General features: G+C 37.8%; 1 protein-coding gene across 2 annotated transcripts in view; it reads left to right on the top strand.

The window, feature by feature from the left end:
• The window catches only part of ERCC5 (ERCC excision repair 5, endonuclease), a 32417-nt gene extending 10063 nt beyond the window's left edge, over positions 1-22354 (top strand). Inside the window, exons 8-16 of one of the 2 annotated variants that reach the window (XM_067536869.1) lie at positions 546-753; positions 1065-2030; positions 7507-7772; positions 8221-8340; positions 11979-12192; positions 14137-14281; positions 19399-19599; positions 20274-20358; positions 21689-22354. In XM_067536869.1, coding sequence (XP_067392970.1) covers positions 546-753; positions 1065-2030; positions 7507-7772; positions 8221-8340; positions 11979-12192; positions 14137-14281; positions 19399-19599; positions 20274-20358; positions 21689-22261 — 2778 coding nt within the window. In that variant the 3' untranslated portion in view covers positions 22262-22354. Of the gene's footprint in view, positions 1-545; positions 754-1064; positions 2031-7506; positions 7773-8220; positions 8341-11978; positions 12193-14136; positions 14282-18684; positions 18808-19398; positions 19600-20273; positions 20359-21688 lie in introns of those variants that run through there. The other variant, XR_010917789.1, reaches the window with a different exon arrangement.
• The last annotated feature ends 2332 nt before the right edge of the window (positions 22355-24686 follow it).

The following is a 24686-nucleotide window of genomic DNA, read 5'->3' as shown; positions in this document are numbered from 1 at the left end:
AACTAATATATGAATATCTCTTCAGGGGGGTGGCTTCAGAGGAAGTACATTAGCATTCCCCCTCCTCACCACAGAAGGTACTTACAATGCCACAATAACACACATACGTTTGCATTTTTAATACAATGTACCCCAAAGGTGTTAAAACTAATTTGAATTAAGTTAAAGTTTATCAATAAAGTTTATAATTCCATAAAGTTCAGGATATTGCAGAATATTGTCAGTCTTTCACACTAAAAACCCTCTTTTTATCCTGTATTAAATTAATATGTCAAAGTCCCTTGTAATAAATTGCAGTCAGTAACAGAAAAATGTCCTGTGTCTGAAAGTGATGAGGTTTAGAGAAACTGGTGGGTTTTTGTGTGTGTGTGTGTGTGTGTGTGTGTGTGTCTTTTCTGGGTGTTTTTTTTTTTTTTTTTGCAACACAGCCCTTTCCTCTGAAGCCCAATGAATACATTTGCTTCAGAAATTCAGCAATTGCATTTTATTCAAATAGACTTTGGCTCACTTCATGCTGAATTTTAAGATTATTTTGTTTATTTAAGGAGTCCAATGACTTCTCACAGTACCAACTCAAGGGTTTGCTTAAAAAAAACAACCTCAATCGATACATAGAAAATGTGGAAAAAGAGATGAATCAGCAGCACTCAGGCCAAATCCAAACCCAATATGAAAATGAGGGGGGCTTCATGAAAGAAGTGGAAAGCAAGAGGGTGGTCTCTGAAGATACTTCTCACTACATCCTGATAAAAGGTATTGCAGTTATCTTTTCACTTCCTGACATTTCTCACTGGGTGTGGGTGCTCTCTGTATTGCTGTCTGTCCTGTGTATACTGCTAAAAAAATCAAGTTTCATTTACAGAAACATATAGTTGATGCTTTCAGTATAATAAACTATAACACTAAATATAATCATTAAATTGCAGTGAAATAGAGTAATAAAAAACTTAGTTATTAACCACAAACTTCTCATGATTTTAAATCTAATCCATTAGAGCAGATGAATATATAAAACGTTATGTATGAAGAAACCTACAATCTTTTTTTTAAAATTTTTCTTTCAGGTATTCAAGTAAAGGAAGCCACCAATACTCACTTGGAAACTCTCTCCGTTGAGCATTCCTCCACAGGACCTGAACATAATACACCTAATAAAATACATAATGAAATTAACGCTAATACCAAATTACCTTTATATGAAAAGTTAAAGACAGAAAAGGCTAGCAATGCAGTTACGGCACCACCTTCTCCCAGAACTTTGCTTGCTATACAGGCAGCTATGTTAGAAAGCAGCTCAGAAGAGGAGCCAGAGGTTGAAGATAAAAAGCCGCTGATTTTGGACCATGGCAGTCTCTCCCCTGGTATAGTTGAAGGCAATGTATCACCAAGAACACTACAGGCTATTCAGCAAGCTCTAAGTGGTGATGATGATGATGATGATGTGAGAACAGTTATTACCACTAGTGCTGATAAAACACAAATGGAAAGATCGAGGGTGAAGGATCTTGTTAGTAGTTCAGATGAGGAAGATAAGGTTTCTAAAATAAAGGATGGAAAAGAACCACTACTTTTACCTACAATTCTTTCAGCAAACACAGTCCTTATGCAAGATGGTGAATCAGACCAAAAAAGCCAGGGATTAGAAAAAAATCTGATTGTACCTAAAGGTGTGTGCATACCTTGTGTTAAAAATGACTCCTCTGTTGAAATTATTAGGATAGATAAAGAAGAGACTGAAGATGAACAAGATCGCACTTTAAAAATGGACTCAAATTCTCTGCAAGAAAATATGAACATTTGCATGCAGAAACCAATACATTCCCCAACAAAGATTATTTCAATAGCTATGATTCATTCAGAAACTACAGAAATTTCCAACAATGTGGAATCTGAAAGTGTAGAATGTTTTTTCCCAAAAGCAGAGAAGAATACTGAGCTACAGCATCCACTTTCAATCACTCCAGAAATATCAAATCCTAATGGGGCAAAAGTGGAAGGAAAATCACAGTCCGAAGAGAGTGATTCAGATGGTACGTGCAATATGCTGTTTGTTTTTGTCTTTGTATTGTGGTAGCCAATGTCCCAGTCAGGATTAGAGCCCCATTGTTCTCTAATGGCTGAACAGATGCACAGGAAGACAAGATCCCTGCCCTGAAGAGTTTACAATCTGTTGACATTAACCTTGCAGTTACCTCCTCTAACAGAGACAAAGCTATATTTTTAAAACATCTTGTGTATGATTTTGTTTTTAAAAAATCTGGCTTATTGGTAATAGTTAAATACATGATCTCTTGTAGACAGGAAGAAGTACTTCATTTTTTTTTCTTAGTACAAAGCAGTTTTTAATATGGGACTTTTCATGCTTTAATTGTAGGGAGAAGTAATTTTATTAGATTGTGAATTTGAAATGAGAGATTTTGATTAAAAATGATAATTTCTTATCTTCTGACACAAATCAGTATTTTTCTCAAGAGTAACTGACAATTGCTGTAGTTATGATGAGCCTCATTTCAGATATCGTTTCCAAATTTGTTTTGATACTGGCTTATAAACCACTAGAACTTTCCTATGCTACATTTAGATACACTGCTGGAATACTTTCTGATTGTCAAAAGAGAAATTAATCATTTGGAAATCTTTCTTTAAGAAAACCCAACTACAGCAATGTAGCGAAGCACAGTAGGTAAGACAGAACCATTCATATAAGAGTGTTCTGTATAAAGAATACCTAAACCATCCTTTGCACTTGGTTGTGTTCCTGCAAGAGTTAAGTAGCCATTTGACTAACAAAATGTACTTTGGTATTCAAATGCTATATTAATTTTAAAAAGCATATAGTATTACCCAGTTGTTAACAGTATATCTAGGATTAGCCAGAACTCAGGCAAATATGATTTGTTTTTTTTTGTAAGATTGAGATCATCCAGTGGTTTGACATGGTCATCTTAGTCCCTGGGGAAAGAGACCAGTATCCATAAGCACTTTGCCTTCCCATATACAAGTAACAGATCTTAGGTTCAGTGATAACTTGATTTGTCAGGGAAGAATTCTACTGTCCCATTTTCAAGTCTGATTTTGATATTAGAACCTCAAATTTTATATCTTCTCAGTTGTGTTGGCTCAATGGATCTGGGAACATATAAATACATCTTCCCTAACTGATTTTCCTCCACTTCTAATTTAAAACTTTCTCTGATCCTCTGAAAGCAAAAAATGGACTAACAATATACATCAGCTATCAATTGATACCTTTTGGCCAATGAGTCAATTCAATGGGAAAAAACCTTCATTAACACAGAGTTAAGGGTGCTTGGTGGTATGTCGTCTCTTAGCAGAATGCTGAGTTGAGCAAAACTCCGTCATCTGAAAACCAGGAACTGCAGAGTTAAGATTGCCCATGCATATCTAACTCTACCCTCTTTCAGCAAATCCACCCTGTTATCTCACACACTTTACTCTGCCAGCCCCGCAGTTCCTGAAATGTATAAAGCTGTTTGCTTCCTTTTTCAACCCATTCCATCCACAGGGTTCCATCTATCACTATTAAAGGACAAAAAGAGGGGGGCACAGGTTGCCCATGCTACCTCCTCTCTATCTTTTTTTAACAGTTCCTCACTATGTGTGTAGCACACACTCATAGTGGCCCTTGGCACTGTAAATTTCAGAAGGTTCCAGATCCTGGTGTACACGTACACGCTTAGCTATCTCCTCAGAGAGAATAACACACATGTAAAATTAAGGACCACTTCACAACATTTTACAGCTGTCTTCCACTTACTCACAGGATACAGTCTCACTTTCATGTAAACATCATTTAAGTATTAGAATCCTCATGTTCCCCCTCATTGCTGACAATGCCCTTTATGGTAATACTCCTGGGCCTTGCTAATTATATAACGTACAGAGTTCTGCCATGAAATGATGCATACTGCAGCCTGAAGGTATACATGCAGCTCTTTTCTTTGTGCTCACACTGCAGAGAGTGCAAAATATAGATCGCCTCATATCTTAATCACTGCTGTCACACATGTTCACCTGTCACAAACACACTTTACCAAGCAGGCTGAACTACTGCCTCCACCATTTAGTGTAAGTACACCTAGCACACTGACTGCACCTGGAGCGTATGCAAATAATTCCTATTGCCTACTGCCAGGGGGATAGAGGGACTGTGGCATGGTCTACTCTCCCTCCCCCCCAGTAGTGTTAGATGGAATCCTGTGGGTTGTAAAAGCAGGTGAAGAGCTTGTACATTTCAACAACTGTGTGTTTGGCAGGGTAAATGTATGTGTGTTAATGGGCGGCATTGCTGAAAAAGGATAGAGTTAAGGGTGCATGGACAAACTTAACTCTGCATTTCCCAGTTTTCAGACATTTGAGTTTCGCTAAACTCAGCGTTCTCCCAACCACCAGCAGCCTTAATTCTGCATTAATGTAGTTTTTTGCTATTGAATCGCCTCCATTTTTGAACAGGAAATGATGATGTTGGTAGGAATTAGTAGTCATTTAGGTAGATATACAGATCACATCGTGCCATTAGCATACTGAGCCAGCTGCAGTCCTCCTTCATGCATAACCCCTCTTCCCCACATCCCACCAGCCCTGCTTCAGCACCCCTCTCCAACCATGCACCTGACTCATTCAGTGCATTCCCCCATCCAACCTGGCCCCCTCTCCATTACTGTACCCAGACCTTCCTATCACAAGCAAGGAATGCATTTCCCTGAAGTCTCCACTTCCAAGTATAAAAACAGTTCTGTTGCTATTTCTTCATCCTTCCTATAACCCAACTCACATGCAGTGCCTAGAGCCAAGGAAAACTATTACGGTGGAATAGGGTTGGGGTGCAGGAGGTTTGAGAGTATGCTGACAGAACTGTGAGGTGCATTGGGGGCACAGGCAGAGCTGGGGAGTGCTGTGCCTGCCTCCCTCCCTTGAGCTCCTGACCTTGTATCCCTTACCACCTATCACCATTTATCTCTTTCCCCCATACAATCCCTTTTCCCCATTCCTCTTCACCCCCTAATATTCCTCCCCTCCCAGGAAGCATTCACATGTCTTTGTTTTCCCATATACTTTGATTACATTCCCCCCAAAATATAATTGGCACTTGTGATTCACAAATTGTAGCAACCTCCAGCCACTCAGTTCAGAAGTCCTTTTGTTCTTCTAGGGGGGCTTATGATTACCTTATGCTTAGTCATGTTAATTGAAGGATGAGTTCACAGCATTCAAGAGGTCTGTGATTCATCCAGTCATTAGTTCCTTGCTCATTATAACAGTCCAACCAAGACAACAGAAGGAAACAGATTTTTTTTTGGGGGGAGGGGAAGGGCGGGGATCTGTATCTCAGGAATCCCTTGGTCATGAGCTCAGATTTGGATCACTAATGCTACCCCACACCTTCAGGAGGAACACTGATTTTCAAAGCAGTCCACTTAAACATTTGGATGTGAGATTACTTACAAGATTTGAGGTTTAAAACATAAAAAATAGTTGGAATGAAAACCTTCTAGTTCTTTCTCTGTATTGGTGCATGTATATTTTCTTTAACGCTGTTCTCTATATTGGTCCCTCAAAGATTTAGTGGGTACCATGAGGTACCTTGGGTAATACTCTACGGATTGAAACCATTTTTGACCCATAGCTCATCAATAGTTTGATTTCTAGCTCCGGGCAAAATAAATAAATAAATTAAAATCCACCTAGAAACTTTTTTTAAAATTGCATTTTGGGTGGGGGGGCTTATTTCCAGAACCCTGGCTTAAATGACTCCAAATTTGCGTCTCTAGCCCTACCCTGCAACCTCCTGAGATACACCAAATTTCAAATAAATCTGACTAAACATGTCGATTTTAGAGGACTTAGAAAGTTGACCTTTAAACAGATGGCATGATGCTGCCTTAACTGTAATGATGCTCCCACACCACTTTAATAAACATTCATTTTGTATAGGAGCAGAAAAATCTTTGGGCTAGAGTCTCCCTTATGAACATTATTGCCATTCACACTGGTTGGAGTTTCAAGTTGTACTTTCATGTGATTCTTTGGAGGGAGGGCAAAGTTTACCATTCTTTTCCCTAAATTCAAGCAAACTCTGTATTGATGGTCAGCCATGGTTAGCTCCATGAACTATTTGGCTCATGCAAAAAGTCATGCTGCCAAGGTTTTAACTGTCTGCTGCACCTGGATCCCACCCTGACGGGGTGAGGAAATTCCATGTCACAGAGAGGTAAGCAGCATAAATTAAGCCACTTTGATATATGGTCTTGGTGTAGAATTTGGCAGACACCTGTTGCTCTTCCTTACTCATAGAACTGTGGGGTTAGTAGGAAGAATGGTATTCACTTCATGTATGCTGAATTCATGTAAGCTCCTCTCCTCTCATATAAGTGGTGAAGAGATAAATCATTGAGGGATGAGGTCGTTCAGATCCTTGCTCATGTCATTAAAGACCTTCATTACATTGAGCTGTTTTTATTTTCCTATACAATGCATTTAAAACTATAAACATTTTATCTTCTGTATTTTATTATACAGTGTCACAATTTTATTACCCATTTAAAAATAAGTTTATGCTAAATAATGAGTGATATCTTCTATTTAAAAAAACCCCACCCCCAATAACCAGAGGTACCTGTGAGAGACTAACAGTTTTGCATAAATCAAAATCTGCTGTTCCCCACCATTGTTTCGCCCTATCAGGATTGCACAAATATACTTTAAGGGTTTCTGATAGAAAAGCTCTGCAGAAGTCATACCATCTAGAAGTTAACATGATTATTTTTTTCTTGTGGGAAGTTCTGCCTGACAGGAAAAACACAGATGTGTACTTATGCACATATATTCTTCCCCACTTCCTTTTTTTCTTCTCCCCCTAAAATAAATCAATAACTGTTTTCGTGTAAAGAATGACAGATGTTATGGGTGTCCCACAAAAAGACTTCAAATTTCCCAAATGCACATTTTCATTATTTTTACAGATGTATTATTTTTATATTTCTATCACCATTAACCCTGAAAACTTTACGTTAAGTGGAGAGGAAAGTAAAACTGCAGTTCTCATCAATTCAATACAACATTATTAAAAATTGAATGAATAAAAAAAGACCAATTAAATCTGATATTTCCAAAGAGAAAATCTGTCGTGTCTTAAATGTAAAGACTCTTTGAGGTTTCACATTCAACATCAGTATCAATGTTAGAAGGAAATAAAGAAATGTAAAGCCTCTTCAGACTATCAGTATTTAATTCTGTCTGCTCAGGACATCACTGGTCTGAAACAAAAAAGGTACTACAGAAAGGGTGAGAGCCGCAAAAGCTCTTAGGTGGTGTTAGAAGTAGGGAATCTAACAGTGGGACTGCTCAGAGGAGTCCTGGAACATAGAATTGTGTCTGTTTGGAAAAAAAAAACAAAAACAAATTAATGTGCCCTAGGATTTGAGTATGGCTTTTTTTTCCCCCTTAATGAGGAAGAAATTTGTGCTTTTTTCCCCCCTTGTGCAGATAGCTTTATTGAAGTGGACAGTGAAATTAGTAATAAAACTGAGTTTCCAGGTGAAATATTTAAAACATCACATGCTCCCGTTGAACCTGATGAGACATTGGCTGTTGAAGTAGCAGCTACAGAACTGGAGAAAGAAGGAGATGATGGTGCCATGGAGAACATCCTTAAAGACTCTGCTGAAGAAGTTCAGTTGGCTGTTCATCAGAATGCTGAAACTGAAAAAGACAGGGAAGATGCAGTGAATGAGTGGCAAGATATTAGTTTGGTAATGATGCTTGGTTTTTGTCAGTTGTACTGAGTGAATAGTAAAGTCATCTCCAGTAAATTGCTTTTCTAAAGGATGCTATTGAATGGACACTTATGGCAGAGCTCTTATGGGTCTCTTTCAACTTGCTGACTTCATCTCTGTCTTATTCATCTGTCTGCTTGAAAGGTACAGAATATATTGGGCCTGATTTTTCAGAGGAGCTGAGCACCCACAACTCCAGCTGAAGTCAGGGGGAGCTATGAGCGCTCAGCTGTTCTGAAAAGCATGCCTATTTATATCCTTATGATGTGCTTCATTAGGAGAGTGGAAAGATTTACAGGCATCTATGTGAATTAGTGGAGCCACAGGCACCTGTCGTAATTATAGCCAAGGACATATATATATATAAACAATTAATACACTTCACTATTGGTATGACCAAACTTTGCTTTTATTTAATATGCAGGAGGAGTTGGAAGCACTGGAGAACAACCTTTCTGTTGAGCAAAACGTGCTTCAGGCTCAAAAACAACAGCAGGAGCGCATTGCTGCCACTGTAACAGGACAGATGTTCTTGGAAAGTCAGGTAATGTTTGTTGAAGATCATATTGACTTTAAAAATAAAAATTACTGTTTGTACCTCTTGACAAGTCAAATAGTATATCAAACACTGTTTATAATGTTGCTTAATTCTGGGTCACTTTTCTCTCTTGTGAACTTTTTTTCTTTCCTCAGTCTACTTGAGAGAATATTAAAAAAAGAACATGTGTCTCAGATTCAAAATGCCTGAAATAACCACTGTTACACTATACAGTTACGGTCTCTTTTTTATAAATAAATAATGGAAAGTGTCTCCGCTCCCCCATCCCCCCCCAGCATCATGCTTATATTTTTGAGTGTGGGGCGAGAGAAGGAAGCAGGAAGATTCAGTAGAAATTGAAAAGCCTTTATAAGGTGAAGTGCAGCAAGTTGTACCTAAAGTTGTTTGAATTGAAATATTTTAAAAACTATTGTTGAAATGTACAATTTTTGAAAATGCACAAATACAAATGCACAAACAATAGTTCTCTATATCCACAGAACGAAGGACAAGAAGTAATGGGCTTAATCTGCAGCAAGAGAGATTTAAATTAGATATTAGGGAAAACTTTCTAACTATAAGGGTAGTTAAGATCTGGAACAGGCTTCCAAGGGAGGTTGTGGAATCTCCATTGTTGGAGGTTTTTAAAAAGAAGGTTGGACAAATACCTCTCAAGGATGGTCAGCACGGGGGCTGGACTTGGTGACTTCTCAAGGTCCTTCCAGCGCTACATTTCTATGATTCGATGAAAACTAAAAAGTCTTTTGGATTGTACTTGTGTGTGTCATATCAAGCTTTATCGAAGACTGTTCATTTTTATGCATTTCTTACCAACTGAAGTCATACTAGTAGGTGATTTTTTTTGTAAGTGTATCTCTGTACTCTCTGTATCAGGCTCAGATTACTGCACATATATACAATAGTAGTTTTGGAATCCTTGCAGAATTTTCACTTTTGTTGGACTTAGAATTCTTATTTACCATAGTTGAATAAAAAATGTGTATGAATGCTACCCCTGACTTTTTACCTGTACAACACTATATCGTTTTGTGTGGAAAATCAGGTGGGAGGTATCCCCAGAATTTGATCTCTGTCTCTTGCTGTACCAGGCATGTAAACTCCTTTGAGTATTAAACCCTCACAGTAACATAGAATTGCTCTAATTTTAATATAGGTAATACAGGTAAACTGTAGCCAGTTAAGGTTTCCTATGGATTTATGATTATGATCATCTAGTCCTTCATGCCATCGGCCAAATAACCTTACCCAATAATCTCTGCATCAAGCCCATAATTTTTTTTGGAGAGCTATAGCATATCTTTTGAGAATGGTATCCTGTTTTGATTTAAATATTTCTGGCTTAAAAGGCATTTAGTTTTGATTAAAGATTGTACTGACTTTGATGCCTCTTGACAGTGGGTGGCATAAGTGATCTAATATTTGTAAATGATATTCCAAAATATTAATTTGCAGGTTTTCTTGGGAGGAAAAGAGGGATAGTTCACATGGTCTAAATTATTAAAAAGTTTCCCAGTTACTCAGGTTAAAAGGCTTCCTCATATTTTCACTTTGATCTGCTTTAAAAAAAAAAAAAAGGCAGATTAATTGTACTTATGTAAGAGCTTCAGATATTGCAAGCCACATGGTGACAGATAGACTATTATTGCTATAACTGATCCTGTGCTTTTACTTAACAGTAAGAGCCGTGCAAATTATTTTGAAACAGACTTTAACAGGGTACAAAACGCAGTTCAACCAAGGATCTCTTTAAAAAAGTAAACATATACTTCGGTAGCACTAGATAAAAATGAATCAAGTCAGTCTGAAAATACTAAAAAATGATTCACTAACCCACATCCCACGCTTGCAGAAGGGAAGAAGGAGAAGAAATGGGGAAGTGTAGTTTCCATAGATGAAAAAAAATGAAATTGTATAAACAGTCTACCTGGTGCAAAACTGGAGTTGTTACACATCACATAACAGCACATTTAGCAGAGTCCAACTTGAAACTTGTGTACCAAAACACCTTTCTAAAGGTGATTTATTTGCACTGTTGACACATGTAAATATACCCTAGTCATTCATATTACAAAAAAATTTCTAGGATGTTATTGCCACCTTTCATGGTCAGAAATACAGCTATAAAGTTACTTGCTCACAACTGTCTCCCTGTTTTATGCTATATCATTATAGAACCAGAGCACTCTTTATGTTAAATCAATAGCAATAGTGAAGGCCAAAGAGGACTTCCTGGAATCTGTAAATTGGGAACATCCAGCATTAAAGTGACATCTGCTGTCAAACATCCTTGAGGACTTTTCAAGCCTTATAATACTTCACTTTCCTAAAAGAATATTTATAGGAGTAAACTGTATTGAAATAAATGAGTTAAACAGTTAAGGAGATAGGATGTTTTCCCCTCTCAAGTTAGTGATCTGTGTAGATTCCATAATCCAGTTTCCAGTCATTTTGGAATTCAGAAGTATAGGGATTAAAATTAGAGGATTTATTTTATCCAAGAGACATTAAGAGGTGACTTGAGTATGGGAGAAGATTTCTAATAGTGGATGGCTGTTTATTCTAGTAGACAGTTATAACAGATTCAGTGGCTGAAGCTGAAACTGGACAATCAGAGTAGAAGTAAGGCTCAAATTTTTAACAGTGAGGGTAACTGAGCATTAGAAACTTACCAAGGGATGTAATGGATTCTTTGTCACTTGAAGTCTTTCAATCAAGACTGGATGTCTTTCTGAAAGGTATGCTCTAATTCAAACAGAAGTTGTGGGTTTGTTCCTGAAGTTACTGTTGGAAAATTGATTGTATGTATTTTGCAGGAGATCAGAATAGATGATCAGATTAGACCTCAAAAATCTATAAAAACTGATGTGTTCTTTTGTCTCTTCCTATATATAGTCTTCCTTTTTAATAAAAATAATTTAAAAAAAACCAAACCAGTGGACACATTTTTGAAGTATAGTACAGTCTTGTTCCTGTACATATTTGCATTAAATACAGCTTGCCTGACACCTTACATTTTTTAATTGTCTTATAAAGACAGTTATTACTTCTTCCACCCTAACTCACACTCTGTAGTAATGAATTTCCTCACAGAATATGGTGCTACTCACCATGTATTAGGGTGGTGGAATTGGATCCAAAGAGAGTACAGTTGACAAAATAATGATCTATTCATCTGGTGAAGGCCACTTACTTCCTTATGAGGTCAGCATGGCATCTAGGCTGAAGAGCTGGGGGTGGAGAGGCCTGCCCCCATCCCGTCTCCAGTTCACCTCATCCTGGATGCAGATCTCCAGGTCCCACCAGCAGGTTCCAGCCATGCCTGGGCTACCTCTTCTAGAAAACAGAACACTATGATTGATTTGTGTGGTTCAGAAACCAAAAATCCTCATACTCCACCAAAGTAAGGTGATTGTGCAATGCTTGACTTTTGTGGCACTTACTTGTATGAGTAAGGTGCGTAGGATTTGGCCCCTTGAGTTTTTAATGTAAATTGTTTAGGTTTGCTGTGTATGGGTAAATACTGTCCAGATGTGAACCAAGCATATTTTTGAGTCAAGAGGGCATGTATTATGGGCTGTCCTTTCTGGTGAAGTATTAACCCCACCCCCACACACTTCCTGTAGGAGCTACTCCGTCTGTTTGGCGTTCCTTACATTGAAGCACCTATGGAGGCAGAGGCTCAATGTGCTGTCTTGGACCTTACCGATCAGACCTCTGGGACCATCACGGACGATAGTGATATTTGGCTATTTGGAGCACGGCACGTTTATAAAAATTTCTTCAGTCAAAACAAGCATGTGGAGTATTACCAATATGTGGACATTCAAAACCAGCTAGGTAAGGCACAAATGCTGGTATGCTGGATATATTATTTGTTTGTTTTTGATAGGCAGTTTTGTTCTGTACTTTTTTAATATTGGAACTCATTCAGCATCATATATAGCTGTTGTGATAACTTTTTTTTTGAGAGAGAGATCAAAGTCATATCAGGCACCATCCTTCTATGTTGGTTTTTGCATTTTGCAATAAATTCACAGCCATTTGTTGCACCTGGATCTAGGCTAGTGACCTAATTATGATAGTAAAGTTGGCTACCATGTATGAAATGCAAGTCTGTTTTCTGGTAAACATTCACATTTTGTGTGAAAAAAAGACCATACATAGTTTTAGCCAGAGCAAATTTATGTAGGCTGTTTATAAACTTCTGTAAATAGAGGTTTATTATGGACATGTTGACAAACACTGTGTTATAAGGGTATCCAATGGACTAAATCACTTTGTAGAAAGATTTTCAATTACTAATTAATCAGTGGTAGGTATTTTTCTTTCTGACTGCTGGTGCAAGACCAATGATCAAAAAAGTTTATTGGTCTGAACAAAAAGTTGTTAGCTATGGCACACAGTAAACTATTGAATGTTTAAACTTGTGTGTCTGTCACCTAATTTATTCTGCCAATTCCAGCTCTTGGTCAGCCTTTACTTAGGTAAAACTCCCAGTTGAGAGGTTTTCCTGAACAAGGAATGCAGGATTTGGGCTTTGAAATAATATTTTAATGTCTTTATTGATTACTGAGTCTGCAAAACTTCTCAGTGGTTTTAAATAATGGAAAAGAAAGTATTTGTTCTTCTGCTGTGGTTCGTTCTCCCAGCAAATTCTGAAACATCCTTTTTAATCCTGTGCTGGGGCTGATGTGATAAGCACTTCTTATTTCTATATGCAAGAGTAGCTACAGCAGTCCAAGAAGATAAGTGGAGAAAATATCGTACTTGGTATGTATGTGTATAAAGCATTTCTCTTTTCTCTGCTTACCTTATTTGTGCCTTTGTGGCAGTGGTCGCAATTGCTTATGTGGAAAAGTATGATTAAAGTATTTGTGTTTTTAACTATCTGTAATACGGTAAATGTTTGGTTTTGGTCTGTTTTGGGGAAAAATCAGTTTCACTGTCTGTCTGCCATCTTTCCTGTTCTCTCTTTCCTCTGCAAATTCCTTTCTCTACGTCTAGTGGTCTTTTTTTCCTGCTTCAATGGACATATGAACATTCTGATTAGCTTCCTGATGGACCTCCCCGGCATGCATGCTCCTCCCACTTTCCTCTCCATTGAAGTAATTTCTGGAGTAAGTCCCTGGATCCAGTCCCTGAGGAGTGGTTCTGATTTTCTATCATCTTGTAACATCAGTTCCTGGTACAGGCAGCAAGGCTAGCTTCTCCTCTTTCTTTCCAGCTGTTTCAAAAGAACCTGGAGGCCTGTAGAAGCAACTTGAAACAATGAACATCACCCTGTGTCCTGCCAGCACAGTGTGATCAACCTCCAGCCAGAGGGTATAGACCATACAGTTTGAGAGCCACTGCTTTAAGCCATTTGAATACTGGGATTCCAGACTACAGGAGATTGTATACTGTATTGGTTCTGTCTCTGAATTCCTGATATAGGATAGAATTGAAGACTGAGTGAGATGTAGATTTTTTTTAAAGATGAAATGTCTCTAAAAGGTCAGAAATAAATGCAACTCCAAAGGGTTCCAAACAGCATTTCATTTTGACTCTAAGAGGTTGCTAGATACAGTACCTTAAAACAATCACTAGTGCTTGGATCAGCAGTAGTGTTTTGGGATTGGTCCAGAATGTAATACTGACTTTAGTAGCTTCGATCTCGGTTAATGCCTTGCTTTTTCCTGTTGTTTTTTGTTTTGTTTTTAGATAATGTGCTGCTATTGTCTCTGGGAGAACAGAGCTTACATTCATAGAGTAATGTCTAGTTTATATTTTTCTGTCTTACAGGTTTAGACAGAAGCAAGTTAGTTAATTTGGCCTATTTGCTTGGAAGTGACTACACTGAAGGGATCTCAACCGTTGGCTATGTAACAGCAATGGAGATTTTAAATGAATTCCCTGGGCATGGAATTGAACCTCTCTTAAAATTCACGTATGGTTTATTTGATTTTTCTTTCTGTAATACAGATGTTAGTTTTACATATTTTTATGTCATGTAAAGAGAGATGATGTGAACAGAGGTGAAGCGTACAGGTTACTATAGAAAAACATCATAGGTATCATAGGGCTAGATGAGATCTCAAAAAGTCATGAAAGCTAGCCCGCTGAACTGAGGCAGGATCAAGTAAACCTGGAACATTCCTGAAAGAAAGTTTCTCCACACTTTTCTTAAAATCTTCCAGTGATGGGGATTCCAGAGCCTCCCTTGGAAGTCTATTCCAAAGTTTAACTATCTTTCCTAATACTTAACCTAAATCTGCAGATAAAGCCCATTACTACTTGTCCTGCGTTCAGTGAAAATGGAAAACGATTGATCACAGTGCTCTTTTATAACAGCTCTTAACATATTTGAAGACTGTTGTCAAATCCCCCCAGTCTTCTTTTCTCAAGACTAAACATGCCCAGTATTTTAATCTTTTCTTATATATCAGGTTTTCTAAATCTTTTATAGCTGTTTTTGCTCTTCTCTAGATTCTTTCCAATTTATCTACATCTTTCCTAAAATGAGGCAGCCTGAATTGGACACAGTACTCCAGCAGAGGCCTCATCAATTGCATAGAGAGGGTCAATTACCTCCTGTGTCTTATATATGACCCTACTGTTAATACACCCCAGAATATTAGCCTTTTTCACAACAGCATCATATTTTTGACTCATATTCAATTTGTGAACCACTATCACCCTCAGGTCATTTTTAGTAGTACTACCACCTAGCCATTTATTCTCCATTTTGTGGTTGTGCATTTGATTTTCCCTTCTGAAGTGTAGTACTTTGCACTTGTAGTTGAATTTAATCTGGGTCTGAAATCAACAATTATTCAATTTGTCAAGGTCATTTTAAATTCTAATCCTGACCTCCAGAGTGCTAACAGCCCCTCTCAGGTGGTGTCACCTGCAAATTTTATAAGCATACTCTCTGCACCATTATCTGTCATCAATGTAAATACTGACTAGTACCAGACTCAGGACTGATGCTTACAAGATGCACCCTCCTAGTTTGACAGTGAACGGTTGATAACTATTCCTTGAGTACAGTCTTTCACTCTGTTGTGCACTGACTTACAGTAGTTTCATCTAGACCACATTTCTCTAGTTTGCTTATGACAGTATCATGTGGGACTGTGTCAGAAGCCTTACTAAAATCAAAATATATCTCATCTATTGCTTCCACTCTATCTACCAGGTCAGTGGTTTGGCATGATTTGTTCTTGACAAATGTATGCTGGCTATTCCTTATCATATTATCTTCTAGGTGCTTACAAATTGATTGTTGAATAATTTGTTCCTCTGTCTTTCCAGGTATAAAAGTTAGGCTGACTGGCCTGTGATTCCTGGGTTCTCTTAGTTCCCCCTTTTAAAAATAGGTACTATGTTTGCCCTTTTTCAGTCCATTCTCCATGAGTTCTCAAAGATAATTGTTTAAAGATTCTGAGATTGCTTCAGCTAGTGAACCTAGGATGAATTTCATCGGGCCCTGCCTACTTGATTACCTGTAACTTATCTAAATATTCTTTAACCTGTTCTTTTCCTATTTTGGCTTGTTTCTTTTCCCTAGTTATTAATATTAATAGCTTTTAGTATCTGGTCACCATTAACCTTTTTAGTGAAGACTGAAGCAAAATAGGCATTAAACATCTCAGTGTTCTTGATGCTATCAATTATTAGCTGTCCTTCTCCACTAAATAGTTCTTACATTTTCCTTTGTCTTTCTCTCTCTCCTAATATATTTAAAGAGCTTTTCTTACTGCCTTTTATGCCCGTTGCTAGATGTAACTCATTTTGTTCATTAGGTTTTCTGATTTTGTCTCTTCATGTTTGTGCTATTCTTTTGTACTTATCCTTAGCTATTTGTTTGGGTTTTTTTTTTTGTAGGATTCCTTTTTTATTTGCAGGTCATTAAAGAGTTCCAGATGGAGTCATATTGGCTATTCTCCCTATGTTTCCTCTGCATTGGAATAGTTATCAGTTGTGTCTTTAATATTGTCTCCTTGATAAACTGCTATGGGACCTTACCTACTAATTCTCTGAGTTTGTTAAAATCTGCCTTTTTGAAGTCCATTTTACTTATTCTGCTGCTTTTACTCCTTCATTTCCTTAGAATCACGAAGTCTATGCTTACTTTCACCCAAACTGCCTTCCAGCTTCAGATAAGCAACCAATTCATCCATGTTGGTCAGAATCATGTCCAAAATGGCTGTCCCCCTGGTTACTTTCTCCACTTCCTGACAGAAGAAGTTGTCCCTAGAGGATTTCAAGAACTTAGTGGATATTTTGTGTTTCCCATATTACTTTTCCAACAGATGTCTGGGTAGTTAAAGATCTATCAGGTCTTGTGTTTTGGATGTTTCTGTTATTTGTTCTAAAAATGCTTCGTTCACCTCCTCTTCCTGATCTGGTGATCTATAGTAGATCCCTACTATACTGTCACCCCTATTTTTTCCCTTTTTATCTTAATGCAGAGATGGTCAACTGGTCTGCCTGTCGCCTCCTTCTGACTTTAGGTTATTATTAGCTTGGAGTGTCAAGGAAATAAGGGGACATTTTAATGTAACCAATAGAATAAAAGTGGAGAGATTTGGGGGTTTTAGAACTGTGCAACTGCCTCGGAATTCATTTGAGAGTTGGACACACAGTGGAACAGATGTGGGTCCCTCTGAGTTTGGGAGAAGGTGTGCTCTAACTTGCTGGTAGAAGGAAGAGAGTGAAGAATGGGAATTGGACTGCCTGAAAAGAGACATACACAGGCTGCAGGAAAGGTGGGGGCAGAGACAGGCTGCAGGGTTACATGCAAGGAGCAGGAGGGTATGTAAAGAAAGGTCAATAACCATTAAGACATTCTTTTCCAGAAATTGAAATTGAACCCAGGATTCCTGAGTTTCTACATTATTTTGCTGTCGAGCAGGGAGCTGTGAAATTCACTGGTAAAGGGTTTGTCTCAACCCACCTCTAGTGGCTGGTCCATATAAAAGGCAACAGCCTGCTGCTGCTATCAGTTACTCCATTAGGTCAAGTAGTACAGGTCTGTGCTGTGGATCTAAAAGTCCCAGTCATGCTGATGACCCATGTGGGTGGTCAATATGATTTCCCATGATAGAATTGCTGTATTTTCACTTTGTTTTTCTTAAAATCTGGGAAATATTATCCCCTCACCCCCCCCCCCAATAAAAATTATATGAATGTTAACATTGCAAAGTCATGCGCTCAGAAGTTAAAAATAATGCTAGAATTAAGGTTGTCCCGTGCAATCTTAATTCAGCTCCTTTGTACATGTGCTTTATGATACAGTCTTTAATTACATGATAACAGACTCTTTTGTCCACATAACTCCTGTCTCACTCAGGGGACAGGATGGTCGCTGCTCTGGGAATGAAAATGAGAATGAAAGTTTGTTGTCTGTAGGACCCCAATCTCATTTGTTGCTGAAGTTGGAAAATGCATAGCTAATGAGGCAGGGAACTGCAGGAAGGGAAAAGACCATTTTATTTTGTAGGAAGTTAAATGCTGCACTGAAGATTTGGATTCGATCCTTGTCTCTTTCACAGAGTTCCCATATGTGGTGCTGGTGAGTCACTGAAACCAAAACTCTCCAGGTGGCTATTAACTGTGTGTTCTTCATTATTTTGGGTACTCATCTTTAGACAAACTTCAGGTCAGACTTGTAGAAGTGCTGAGCATAGACAATTGAAGTCATAGAACGCTATGCTTCGAACATATTAAATGTTAAAAAGGCTGAATACGCTGGAAAATCATGTCCTAAAAGTCTTGAGTTGGGCACCCAAAATTAGTAGACGCTTTTGTTAATTTTGAATGAAACCTCTGTGATTCAGTTCCCTAGTTTCAAAATGGGGAGGATAATACTTCCCTGCCTCACAGGGTGTTGTACAGATAAGTTCATTAATGTTTTTGAAGCACTTGAATATTATGGTGATGAGTGCCACAGAAAAGCCTGTGAAGAAACTAATAATTTTGTGTTCGATGCAGGATTTGGGTGGTTGTGCAGACAGTCTGGCATGGGGCCACATGAAAAGTGAATTGTTAGCTATTCAATATTTCTTAGCACCATCCAACTTTGTGCACTGAATCAATTCAGAGTCCAGTTATTACAGTATGTAATCAAGAGTATAATGCTTTTGAGCAAGGCTGGGGTGAATGTAGGGGATGGAATTAAGACTGCATGGACAACCTTCATTCAGCTACTTTCTAACTTTGGAGTGCTTGACTTTGTAGCCTTAATATTTTTATAATGTGGTTCCTTTGTGTATGTTTTATAAATATATGTGTGTGTGGTTGGATTGTATTTTCAACTGTTACTTTTTGTCAGTAATTTTCCTTCAGTTTTAGAAGTCTTCTGGCAAGGGGCCAGGGCCCAGTGTTCCTTTCAAAGCACCTGAGCTGAAGGGTGCATGTGATCCTGTTAGTGAGGATTAGCGGGAGACATTACTAGAAGAAAAGAAATTAGTAAGTAGGAATACTTCCCCATTTTCCAATAAAATCAGTTTTAAACCATTTATAAATCCACAGCTCAGTACACAGGAGCCAAATTTTTAAAATTTCATGGAGAAGTTTCACTTGGAAGTAGGCTTATCTGGGTTAAAAATGGCTATGACTTTTTATTAATAAAAAAGAGTAAATTTTTGTTACAAAAGTCATCCAAGAATCATCACTATGTGTGGAACACTCTTCTTCAGCTAAACAGTACGGCCATCACCCTCTTTGTATTTATGTACCTCTTGAAGACCCACTTTTGTTGTGCAGGCTTTGAAGAATCTAGTTGACTTTTACTGTCCAGACCAAGATGTGGCTAAAGATCACCTTGACCTTTACAGGTTGTGTACCTTCTGCCTAACCTGTGTCTATGTCTTCTGATGGTATGCTGTTTGGGGCAGAGATTGTGCCTTGTTGTTTTGAAAATTGCCTACCATGTCTTGGGCACTACTGGAAACAAATAACTTAAACAGACATTATTATTATTATCTTATCTTGATAGCCCTTGTATTCTAGAATGTATTTTACTGTAACAACTGAATGTGTCTCTCCTATATTCTTCAGTGAATGGTGGACTGAAGCTCAGAAGAATAAGAAAATAAGACCCAATCCACATGACACCAAAGTAAAGAAAAAACTGCGGCAATTGCAGCTGAGTCCTGGCTTCCCAAATCCAGCAGTAGTAGATGCTTACTTGAAACCTGTGGTGGATGAGTCAAAGGGATCATTCATCTGGGGAAGGCCTGATGTAGAACAGATCAGAGAATATCTTTTTGCTATCATATTTGCTAGGAGTTGTGAACCAAAGTTGCTTTGGTAGATAAGAGTGCATGAGACTGTTGTTAGCAAGTTTAATAACTGAGAACCAAATGTGGCTCGTCTGACTTACGTGAGGAGTGATATTGTAGTCTCACTGACTTCATGCAAAGGTAAGATGAGGAGGATTTCACTCTAAATGTAAGCTGCAAACAAAATCAGTGATTCCATCTTCACTTTATCTAGCATCCCTTGCAACAGTGCACATATTTCTTGCATTGATTGCAGTTTGAGGTACAGCACTATCTAAAAATGGATGATAATTGATCCACAGGTAGGTAACTAAATGAAGCCTCTAGTGTATATACAAACATTGAGTTTTTTTCTTTTTTTAAGGTTAACATTTTTGTAACAATATTGGATGTAGCCAGAGGGATCTTTTTGTTGCTTGAAACACAGTTTATCAATAATAGAGAAGAACAAGCTTTCCTGAAGACATTTGGGATAATTCTGGCAGCAGCTATTACTAGACCTTGATATTTCTTTTGTTCTTACAGTACAAAAACTTTCAGGTACAGTATCTTTTAGAGATGCTTAGTTTGGTGAGGAACTTCCATTTTTCATGTTCACACGTTAGTAGTAAGAAGCATTTTTTATGTTTGGTGAACCTTAACTACCTACACGTTCTGTCAGAGTTGCTTTGGCTGGACTAGGACAAAGACAGATGAAGCCCTTTTGCCTGTACTTAAACAGCTGAACTCACAACAGGTAACTATCTTATTGGAGGATTTTATATAGTTTAAGGCTGGCTTGAAAATTTAAAAATTAGCATTTTAAAAATAACCCACAAATCTTCAACCAAAAGTATATTATGAACCCAAATCATTTAATACACTCTGGGGTCAAATTCTGTGCTATACAATCTCTCAAATTCCATGTAACGTGTGGGTTTTCACAAGTTGTATGTCAGTATGGAATTAGGCCTTATGTATGTAAATATTAAAACTGTAAGTAAATATATTTTAAAAATGAAATTTCATTAGATTGTAAGTTCTTTTGTATATAGATTTTGTACAATTTGTGTTCTGTGAAGCAATTAGTATAATTTTAAATACTGTGAATTAGTAAAAACTAGTTCTTCTGTTGCCAGTTGACTTCAGAGTTTAAGCTTCTGTTTATTCTGCAGTATCTGATATTACAGATTCCTAAATCAGCGTAGGTAAACCCCATTTAATCCTTTCTTCCGGTGCATTGAAGTTTGGCTCCTCTAGCATTTTCAAAGCTAGCTGTCCAGTCTCCCATTCATGTAAAGTCTCATCTATGTGAAAGTTCGTCAATGTTCTCTCAAATAACTTGGCTAAATGAGGTTGTACTGTTAGTAATATTATCAGCCCTTGCAGGCAGATGCAGATCTTTGAATTTAGGAATAGGCAGATAAATGGAAAAACTGCTTTTTAAAATATTTTGTTTTATAACATAAATGTATTGATAACTTTTAAATCTACAGATGCACTGTTAACAACATGGAATCTGAAGTGACTCTTTCAAAAGGGTTGCAGTTAAGACTTAAAATGTTTCAGTAAGCATTACAATTCATTTGATCAAGCAGAATTACATTTACACAAAACAGTGAAATAAAATGTTAAGCATAGTTGGAGCCTTTGTCTAGTAGAGCAATCATTTTATTATGTTGCTAGCTTTGCATTTGAAACATGCTAATCGTATGTGTCTTTGCGAGTCTGGGAGCCTTTTGTGCTGTAATTGCGAATAACATGTAATATAAGTATGAATACAGTATTAGTAAAACATGAAGGGAATTTCATTTTTTTAACCATTAATTTGTTTCTTTAAACAGGGCGGTAGTGTTTCTTACTCTTTGGAAGCTTTTAAAACTTACTGCATAATTATATTGTTGTACAGTTATTCATCTCTCCTGGTAACTCATCTTGTACTCTGTATCTACTTGTGATTCATATTTCATTTATTTGATTAGTCCTTGTCCTACACCAATTTAGACAACTGCATAATCTGTTTTATTTATAGAATGCCTATCACCATAGTATCTGAACTTCTCTTTAATTGTTGTGTATTCTTGTAGACTCAACTTCGAATTGATTCATTCTTCAGACTAGCACAACATGAAAAACAAGCCATTAAGAGCCAGAGACTTCAAAGAGCTGTGACTTGTATGCAGAGGAAAGAAAAAGAAGCAGCAGTTGATGAGAATCAGAAGGCTTCTGATGTTGAGGAAAGAGAATTTAAACATGGTGAGAAAAGGAAAGGAAAAATAGCTGTCCAGGGCACAAAGGATCAAGCTACTGCAGCACAAAGCCAAAGGGTAAAGAGGAAAAAACAGTCAAAGTCAAAAGAGGAGAGTTTTCATGGAGGTGGTTTCATTGGCGACATGCAGCTGTCAGAAGGATCCAGTGGGTCTTCAGGGGAGGATTCTGAAAGTGAAGTTTTAAACAAGAGCAAAAGAGGTAAAACTGTCAAGGAATCAGCAATTCAGAAAAACACAGTGAAACAAGAGGATATGAAGGAGGGAGAGGTGATTAGTAGCTCAAGTGGTGAGGATGAAGAAAATACAGTCATGGTGACTGCCAGATCTGTGTTTGAGGGCAAAAAAGGGAAATCATGGAATATGAGAGGAAGAAAAAAGAAAAAGTGCTAACAGTGTGTGTTTTGTTTTATGATCAAGTCTTCATTTGTAAATATTCTAATGAATTCTCTGGTTGAAAAGAATAAACATAAATTATCCCTTGTTTTTCTGTATGTATTGCATTGACTTTGTGACTAGAATTTAAATAAGAGGCATTTTTAGCCAACTTAAACTGCAGTTTTTTCAGGACAATTATTCTAAAAGTCCGGTGTTGGACTTCTTATAAAGGGAAAATTTCCATTAAATAAGTAGGAGTTTTTCCTGAGTTAATTTATAAAACTCTGCCTGAAGATGATTTGTCATTTATATGCCCTAATAACAGAAGTGAGATAATTGTATTATGTCACCATCTGTGACTCTCTCAACTTCACAATTGAGTGAAATTTGATAAGTGATTTACAGAATTTCTGAGTACTGAGAGAGACAAAATCAGCCCAGCCAGTTTTGGTTCTCTTATCCTCTTCAATTTGCCTCTCTTCAAAAGCTTCATGTTCCAAGTATGTTGTTTACTGCATCATTCATTGTGCAAAAAAACCTACAGAATTTTGTGGTAATGGAAGATGGAAATGACAGCACTGTGAGAATAATCTCTTGTGGTATTAATTTTTAATGACACATTTTGCCTTCAGATGTATATGACTCCCATTAAGTCATCTGAGCATGTTCAAGGGCATAAATTTTCCAGATTCAAAGGTGAAGTGAAACTTAGACTCCCTTAGACCTTATATAAGACTAGTGATTAGACGAAACACCAGCAGTGATTTGACAAAAAATACTGTTGGTGTTTTAGCCCTGGGAGCCTATCAGACCTCTGAGCCCTGCCTCTAGCCAGAGTTCTGGAGGCTACGCAAGCTTCCCACACTGTGGTAGCAGCCCTAGGAGTTCCTACTCGAGCCAGGACAGCTCCAAAGTCAAGAGCCTACTAGCCTCTTAAGCAGTGGCTGGAGCTTCCAACTGGGACTTCCAAAGCTGACAGACTCCCGGACAAGGAGCAGCTACATGAAATTGATTGATATTTCTCTGTTTCATTACTTTTGTTTAGTGAATAGACAAGAATGTCAATTTCACATTTAGTTTCAGCTAGGTGCAAACCAAAATCTCTAAATTTTGGCCAGTTCTGCATAAGACTCATTAATTTATCAGTGTGTATGAGTATCTATAGTGGTGTAACTTGACTTTTTTTTGTGCCTGACTTTCCTGTCTGTTCTACTGCTTGCCACTTCCCACCAGCTCTCTGGATCAGTGTGGGCCACTCCATGAGTCCAGACCAGTATTTTTCTCTCCTGTTAACCTCTTGTAGAACAGGCTTCTGCTGATATGAAACATCCCTCTCTGTTTTTCCTAGTTATCTTTCCTGTGTTTTTCTAACTTCAGAATTATTCTGTGGAAGGTCAGGTGCCATGCAAGGCTTCAGGGCTATAATGGGGCTGATAATTGGCGAAAGATATTTGCATATTCCTGCCTCAAGAAACAAGTGGATAAATCCACCCACCCACTTGTTGGACCTCTTGGAGGGTCACTCCACGGGAAGAGAAATTTACAGATGAGAAATAACTGGTGTAATCCTGTCTTTCTAGAGGTATGAAGAACATGTTTCTAGCTCTTGAGGATGAGAAAATAGAAATTAAGAGTCTCCGGTCTTTTGGTTCTGTTTGTTCCATTTTGGGGAGAGTTGTATGTGTAAACTTCAGTTCCTGCATAGGATCTTTTTAATGTTTCCATACAGCTGAAAGGTCCTCAGTTGTAACTTTTCATCATTTGAAAGTCGTCCCCCCCCCAGAGAGAGAGAGGGAGAGAGAATGAACTGCATGGAACTTTATTTATCTACCTCCAAAGGATGGAAGGCTGAGGTGACTTTGATAGGATTTGACCTTATGGTTCCAGGGAGTCTAGTATTCCATGTAAGAGTCTTACACCAGTAAGCTATCCTCTCTGGGCAGTACCTCTTTTAGAAAGTGATACCTTTTGATATCTCAAGCATATATTCACAGATATGGTGTGACACACTGCACCCTCCTGTACACCCTTATGGTGTAATTGTATATCATTCATGTTCATCGTTATAGTGTAGCTTTGTATTGTTTAATGCAAATTATGTTATGTAAAATGTTTTTGGAATGCTCATGGCATACTGAACATTATTGTTATAATAATATGTTTGTTGCAATGTCATTTGTATGGTTATGAGACTTTGCTATGTAATATTCCCAAATATGTGTCTCATGGCTTGAGACAGAGCTAGGCAAAACTCTACAGAGCTGAAGAGCAATTCTCACCTCATTAGGACTTGTATAGAACAACCCAGCTCAGCATTCCAAGAACAAAGGACTGGCCCAGATGTCAACAAAGGGATCTACAAAGGACCACGGTGATTCATGGCATGTAGGGAACCATTCATGGACACTGTTTGTCACCTGTCCCTAAAAGCGGGGAGGCA

The sequence above is a fragment of the Emydura macquarii genome, unplaced genomic scaffold (genome assembly GCF_026122565.2).
Source record: "Emydura macquarii macquarii isolate MOO-44397 ecotype Brisbane River unplaced genomic scaffold, CSIRO-AGI_Emac_v2 contig_3671, whole genome shotgun sequence".
NCBI lineage: Eukaryota > Metazoa > Chordata > Testudines > Chelidae > Emydura > Emydura macquarii.
Note: the sequence above shows the minus strand (reverse complement) of the source record. Positions and strands in the feature narration are given on the sequence as shown.